The sequence below is a fragment of the Benincasa hispida genome, chromosome 10, assembly GCF_027475165.1.
Source record: "Benincasa hispida cultivar pf3 chromosome 10, pf3_genome.v1.1, whole genome shotgun sequence".
Lineage (NCBI taxonomy): Eukaryota > Viridiplantae > Streptophyta > Magnoliopsida > Cucurbitales > Cucurbitaceae > Benincasa > Benincasa hispida.
In genome coordinates this window covers 54,320,681-54,328,608 of record NC_143487.1, presented here as the reverse complement: position 1 = coordinate 54,328,608, position 7,928 = coordinate 54,320,681, and the positions used below count along the sequence as shown (strand labels likewise).

The window sequence follows — 7,928 nt, the reverse complement described above, 5'->3', positions numbered from 1 at the left end:
CAAAAAGAATTTGAAGGGTTAACAAGAAAACGGTCATAGAAGAAGGGATTATTGAGTTTTGAAGTTTTGAATCTTTTTATAAAAAAATGTATAATGGTTTTTTCCTACCTATAATAAATTTTGAGGGGTCAAAAATAGACTTTTTAAAAGGATTTTTTTTTCAAAAGAAAACTTTCGTTGGGTCAATTTTTCAATTTTCCCAAAGTCAAATAGTCAATTGCTCTCCTTTTTCCTTAAACCTTCCGAGAAATTTTAAACAAAAATAAATATTCAATTCTTTCCTTCGTAACGAAGAGAACTTTCTAACAAACACAAACTAGGAAGGTTGGGCGGTATCCCCGAACGAATTCATCTACGGGTCGATCATGTGGTTCGCAATTTTCGGTGGACTGATCATCTACGGCTTGTTCAAGCTTTTCTTCGCCGGCGACGACGATGTTATGGAGGTTGAGACCTCCGATTTTAATGCTATTTTCGCCGTCGCGAGTAGGTACTTTCATCTATACTCCATTTCAGCTTCTATATTTCCATTTTCCCTTTTCTCTTGTCCCCCTTTTCTCTTGTCCCCCTTGTCGGTTCATCAATTGTTTTGTAATTGATTGTTTGGATTCTGAAAAACAATCCAGTAAGCATACAGGACCTTGTGATTGGCTTGTTAAACTGCATCGAAAGTGTTATGAAACTCCGAATTCCTCATTTGTACTTTCTTTCTTTGTTCCCATTTCCCGTGTTCTTCTAATTCACAAACTGCGTGGTTCAGATGCTTTCCCTTTATTTTCTTTTTGTAGGTTTGAAAAGCTTTATGGTGGAAAGGCTTACGTTGGGCTTCGGATTCCTGATGCTGACACCGGTTCTCGGCAGAATATTGATCTTGTAGTGATCACCAAAGAGTATGAATCCTGCTTTTGGACTTGTGTTGTTTAGTTAGGAATGTGGGTTTGCTATGGAAGTAATATAGTAAAAATTTGGTGGACTTGCTTGCTATTATAATAATCATTCATTTTCAAGTCCTTTTTATTTAAATTTCTTTATTCACTTTCTGATTCTGACATGTCCTTGTAATGAACGAATGCCACTTATTTATGCTTAACATTTACCATGAAAATAAAATTATGAAGGCATGATAACTTTTTGTAGGTGTGAAAATTCGATGTCCTTGGGCCCAAGGAAATTATTTTCTGATGTTCCTAGGTGAAATAACTACCTTCCAGGGTCTTGGTTTAGATGATCCTTGTATTGAGGAACACCGAGTAATAACACTCGTGTATTTTTTTTTTTTTTAAAAAAAAACAATAAGGAAAAAAAGGAACCCCCGGATGTGCAACACAAATAGGCTTTGACTAGTTCTTATGTTTTTATAATATTGCTCCTTTTGTTCTTATGTTTTATTGACATACTTCTTCTAAGGTCTCGTTGGTTTATGGCCTGAGGTGAGCGATAGAGTGTTCATTGATAAACTTAAGTTTTTTAAGTTGTTTGGAAAATCTTCTTTTGTAGCAGGCTAGCAGCCGCTTGGTGTAATCCTACCATTTTTCTCTATCCAATAGACCAAAGGATAACTCAAATGGATTTGCACTTAAGAACAAAGTCGTAGTCTCTGTTTTAAATTGGGAGTCCTATAAGAAAAGATGTTAACCCCGCGGGTAGAGCTTGGAAGAGCTACATCAAAATCGCGGGAGATTAACACACGGTTTCTTTTCCACCAATATAAAATGATCAAAGGTGAAAGAACAGTGCATGAACATACGACGATGATGATGATTATTATTATTATTTTGGAAGAGAGTACACCTAGGAAAGGTGACGATATAAGAATTCCTTGATGAATTTTGTGTGTTGTTTATAGAGATTGAAGGATGTTTTGGATATCTAATCCTTCCATGCAGCTGTAGCAAATTTGCGTTTGGCTTGGAAGTAGATCCCACTAAGAAAAAGCTAGAATAGTCTGAGCACCAATGAAAATTATAACCACTAATCACAACCAGCTCCTATGGTTGAAAGGACTTCTAAAGTCGAGTCTTGTCATTTGTCCGTTATCAATTCTAAAGCCATGCTGTTAGCCACATTGAACAATGTTTGGAAGGTAGAGATAAGGGCAAGCCATCAAGCCAAGAATCTTTCCAATGCTTTAATAATTATGGGAGCACCTTAATCTTTGTAGCCGAGCAATTTGATGATATTCTTGATAATCCCTGTTCAACTAGTTTCATAACAATAATAATCCTAAACTAATAGAATGTAAAATTACCATAAAGGGCAATTAACTAACGGATTCTTATATCTAAGATATTTATATTGATTTACAATATTCATGCTGTATACTTTGATTCAACATTTTGAAATTTTATATTAGTTAATTCATTTACAGGGAGTTATTGGTGATAGCTGTTAAGAACTTATCTGGATTTGTCTCCATCAACTCAGATGGTTCCTGGGTTTGTGATGATGGAAAACATAAGGCAAAGACTCTTCCTGACCCTGTAAGTGATAGTTGAATATTATTGCTTCAGTTTCCATAATTTTTCTTTTAGAACATTAAATTCTCAGGTATGGAGAAAATTTGTAAATAATGTCGAATGTTGTGATTCCCACTTAATTTATCGATATCATGATAGTTGGCATGGGTAAGTGGTAATACCTGTTTTAGTGGTACCTGATAATTTGCCAATTAATCATGTTGTACATACGGGAAAGTATGGCCCTGCTGTTGCGCTGATAGAGGTATCTACACTTTTGTATGGTTTAATTTCCTTTTCATTAACACCCTATACATATTGATCAAACAACCAATAAACTTCTATCATTCTTTTTTGTATTTATTTGTTTTGGTTGGTGTTGATCTGAACTAACTCAACACACAGAGTATTAGGTGGCAGGAGAAGAATTTGAGATGTTCGGTGTGATTTCATTTTATATGTATATAAATTAGTTTTAACAGATGTTTATATAAAAGTTATTTCAGTGTTTTGTCTCTGATGCTAGGGTTGTGCATTGTGTATTTTGGATTGGCAGCTTTATTATATTATAGAAACTTTTATTGTGTGAATGATCAAAATACATTTAATTTTGCATTCTCCAAAACTGTTTATGTACTGCTTTGCTACTTTCAGGTTGAAGAGACCAAACAATTGATACCAGTCATTGAGTCTTACATTGAACAAAGAGGAGTGGATCTTCCAGCAGGGTATTTGTCATGCAAAGTTGTACTTCCAAATCCCAAATTCCGGTAATGAGTTGGGTCTTGTTACATGGTATGATGACTGAGAAATTTTATTTTCTTAAAAGTGATCTCAAGTTTTGTTCTCTTTTTTCTTCTGATAATTAATGTTGTAGAAGTTCAGAAATTGACATCGAATCATTGATCGAATGTTGTCTACAACTCTTGAGTGTTTAGTAGTCCAGAAAGTTAACCGGATGAAACCTGATCTGTACAAATGCCGCAATAAAAACTTTCTTAAGTAAGAGTTTGAATAAATGTTTCTCAAATTTCAAATGGAAGGAAGTCCAGACTACTTAATGAGAAAGGTGGAGTTTGGGATTCAGTCTTTAGCATAATCTTGTTGCCCTAGTTGGTCCACTCTCAAGTTCGATTTGTAATTGCTACCTTAATGTAAATAAGTGTAATTCGGCTTTTTTTGGAACTCCCAAAGGAATGTATATTTTTGTTTGTGACTTTCACAACATCAATGGAAAGTGTGTGTGTGTGTGTGTGTTTTTCATTTACCAAAAGGAATTTGAAATTCGAGGAGACAAACAGTGTATATTAAAATATGTTTTGACTTAGCCGAAATTTTGAATCTGATTAATTTCATTATTTCATGTGGCATGCCTCACCAATAAATAGAAGTTTTAAACTCTTCAGTATCAAGAACCAACTGTTGCTATGTTGTAAATTTGATGAAATGATCTTGAAGGTTGTGGTAGACCTTCCATTCAGTTTATAGTTAGGAGAAGGAAAGCAGATGACAGCACATTTCCATCAGCAGGAGCATGTGAGTAGTAGCTGGAAATGGAGTTGCATGGTTCTCAATTGGACTGGTGTGAATTTATTAGTTAGGGGAGAATGATATTGATGTGAGAAGAATTGAGGAAGAATCTGAAAGATGAGGGGCACAAGTATGGTTTGGGTTTAGATATGGATGAGCTGCAGGCTGTAAATTCTGCCCATGTCCTTTTCTTGTCTTTGGCTTATTTCCTATTATTAGGTTTATGCATGTGGGGGTATCTTATGTTTTTGAAGTAATTTGATTAAAAGATGACTCCAATCATCAGAATTCAGATCATGATAAATGTATGGTTCTATAAATCTAATTTATGATAAACATGGCTGATATTTGTATGGACTTGCTTTACAGTTATGCACCAAGCATTTAAGGAGACAATTATTATTTTGGTAGTCTTTTCAAGTTGCTTGAAATTTCTAACAGCTGTCTTTTCCTCTTACAGTACAATTGACTCGGGGTTATTTCCTTCTGAAGTTATTACCTACGACCAGTGGATGCAGCTGAAACCGGGACACAGTTCCTTCTCTGGCTGGATGAAAGGTGCATTTCGTGGAAAGAAAGAGTTGCAGGAAGAACCTCTGGATCAAAAGCTTAAAGCTATCCTTGGCACTGCACCAATGTGGGATAAGTGAGTTCAACCACCCCCCACCACCCAAAAAAAAAAAAAGAAGAAGAAGAAAAGGAAGATGAAATGCATGAGATAATTGTCCAAAAGACCCATTTTAAAGGTCTGAAATGGCAAATGACCCAGTTTTTGAAAATAAATTGTCAAATGCCCCTTTACCAATGTCATGATCACGTGAAGTTACGGTATCGTCCTTTGTTTTTCTTTTTTCCCCTTCTTCTCCGGTGCAAGAAATCTTCCTCTGCAGTCGTCTTCTTCTCCTCTGTATGTCTTCTTCTTCTTCTCTAGCATGACAAGTCCATGCGAGCAGCTCCGACGCAACCAACTCCGATGAGCAAGAGACGAGAGGAGTGATTTTGTGAATGAGGAAATGAAGAAAGAGCGAGAGATATAGTGATTTGTGAGTGAAAAAAGAAGAGAGCGATACGAGCGAGAGCGAGAGACAGTGATTTATGAGTGAAAAAAGAAGAGATAGTGAGACAAACGAGACTGCTTTTCCACGTGCGTGCGAGTATATTTTGGTAATTTCACCCGAATTTGACGTCAACAAAGGGTTGTTCGGCATTTTTTCAAAAACCGGGTCATTTAACATTTTTTGCCTAATTTTTGAGTCATCCATCCGGTGGACCCCATGCATTGTGGTAGTTTTGTTTTTTCATATAAAGAAAATGCTTATTTTTACTACTAACACGTGCATAGTTTTACTGCATTTTATTTTTAGTTAATGATGAAAATGGAAAAAGAGAATGAAAAAGCTTCATATAAACTCCTTTTTTGGTTCAAGTAGGTTACCGGTGATAAGCGACCAGGATTGTGTTTTTTTTACAGTAACTTCTCTTTTGCATTTTCTTCATTTTTCTGGACATATTTATCCTTCACGCAATGTTGGTTATCTAAAATTCAGGATAGGAAGGTTGTAATAAAAATGAAAAGAAAGAGAGAGAGAGAATAAGGAGAGAGTAGAAAATAAAAATAGTACTTTTCTTACAAACTTCTACTTTTCCTTTTCTTAAGATTGGAGCTCAAAGGGAAATATATACTTGGAGACTTTCTGGAATTCAAGGGCAAGGGAGAAGATGTTGACTATTTGAGAGATATCAAACGGTCAAAAATTAGTCATCTGACCATTCAAAAGACGAGCATGCTTGGATTTGGTAATGTTCTGCATATTTATTACTTGATTAGATCCTGTCGACTGTACTTTTGCTTTATCACTTTTATGTTATGAAATGGAGGACTCAATTCAGAATTTCCAACATTTACTATTGTTTTGATCGGCTATTAAATTCCCTTTATTTTTCCTTTTTCTCTAACATTGTACATGTCTCTGTGATCCCAAATCTATCGAGTCAGCCAGCCATGAAAATTCTATTGCTTCTATGCTCTCTTAGTTTCATTCCCGGCTGTCCTTAAAGTTGGATTCCCTGAGTGGATCTTGATAAAGCTCAATTCATGCTTATCCCATATTGTTTTGATGGGCTTTATAGAAGTCTCAAAAAACAAAAAGAAATATTTTGCACCTGTTGTGTATATTTCCATATAAATCCCGCTATAAATTTAGCACCAGCTTTTTTTAAGGTACTCCCCTCTGCAGTGAGTTTCAGAAGGATTCGATTGTTTATCTTATCATTTGGTATTCAGAAGTTCTATACCTGTCATTGCCATTCAGAGGAAAGCACCACGTGGTTGATTTGGCTTAAAGGGAGAATAGTGGGATGTTTTAAGATGGGAGTATTTCTAAGGACAAGCTAAGCAAGTTCCTTTGATTTTGATGGGACTTCAATGCTAATACTCCAACCCTACCACCATACCCCCTTGTCTGGATCTTTTTATTTATTTATTATTTTTGGGAAGGGGGGAGGGTCACAAATCTAGTCCCCAAAAGTTCTATCTTGTCTCTGAATATGACAGAAGGAAGTAGATAGCTGGATTAGTATTATGCTCAACTCTTACTCACTTCTTAAAATAACATATTGAATATATATACATTTTTTAAATAGAACGTGCAAATCTGTTTTGTCCAGTTTTCTCTCTCTTTTTTTTTACAACATTTGTCACTTAGAACTAAATCGTCATTTTTCATCATTTAATTTTTTTTAGTATAATGGCAAGGTTAGGGATCAAACCTCCGACCTCTAGGGTAAAAGGTGTTACAACCCTGCAATTGTCCTCTGTATCTCCTGCAAGTTAATTCTTCCTATAGAACAATGTCGCCCACAACTATATGAAATAGGAAAATTTCCAGACAGCTCACAAATAATCAAATATGGATATATTCTCATTCCATACGAAAAGACTTGAGCACAGAACAGCTTAATAACCAAGCTTTCACAAGAGAAGAAAATAAAGATGTTGAAAAACAATGAAAAGAACATATAACCCTTCAAGGAAGCTCGGAAGCCTCTCCTCCAAGAAAAACTTCCTTATTTTTCTACCCTGCCCTTGAATTCCTTTCTTCTTTCTTTTTAAATCCACAGCTGGGGGCCCCACTTCAACCGTTTTCATTCCCCACTACCTCCTCTGCCATTCCCATTGCTGATTCATCCCCATCTCTAACCGTATTCTCTCCCCTTCTTCCTATTTTACCCCTCCTCTTATATGTGTAAACAATTGGAGGTCTTACAGAAGGTCATGCTAATTATTATTGAGCTAAGCTCACTTTCGTCATTCTTCATCATTTAATTAACAACATTACTTTAAGCTAATCTACCATCCATCCTACGTTACTATTGGCTAGCACATCCCTAGTATGCTATCCTTAACATGTTAACTGTAAAATGGTAAAGTTATTATATTTTTTTGTTTACTTGTTTCTGTATAAATACCAATTTCAGCACCTACAAGGCTGCAAGTGTTGTACGCTCCACGCGACTACCGAAGTGGGGGCTCAGCTTCAGCTTCAGAATGGAGGGAAGTGACAGTAAGATCAAGCACAGAGATTTTGTTTCAACCTCAAAATTCTACGAAAGTTCGTAAGTTTAAACTCTCTTCAGTTATCTCCTTGACCCTCAGTGCTTAGAGAGATGACCTTGTTGTTTCTATCACTTTGCATGACTGCTGTACTGAAGCTGCATATCACAAATAGTTTCAAGGATAGACTGTATTCTAAGTTATGTCATTAAGTATTATTAGAAGAGAAGAATTCAATAGTGTTTACCTTATTATTTTTTTTTTTTTTCTGTCGACTTTCCCATCAACATTTTCACGTCAATGGATTTAGACATTGACATTATAGGTGGATCAGAATTTCCTTGTTACTTTGTTACGGTAATAAAAAGGAAATTCAATTAAATAGAAAA

The 7,928-nt window shown here is 35.6% G+C and overlaps 1 protein-coding gene across 1 annotated transcript; it reads left to right on the top strand.

Moving 5' to 3' along the window:
* Window positions 1-248: 248 nt before the first annotated feature.
* LOC120088636 (uncharacterized) lies at window positions 249-7,928 on the top strand. The gene is made up of 7 exons (XM_039046053.2): window positions 249-490; window positions 789-890; window positions 2,369-2,480; window positions 3,111-3,226; window positions 4,447-4,632; window positions 5,644-5,783; window positions 7,464-7,928. Exons 1-7 carry the CDS (start codon window positions 366-368, stop codon window positions 7,646-7,648), a joined length of 966 nt encoding a protein of 321 aa, XP_038901981.1. The 5' UTR covers window positions 249-365; the 3' UTR covers window positions 7,649-7,928.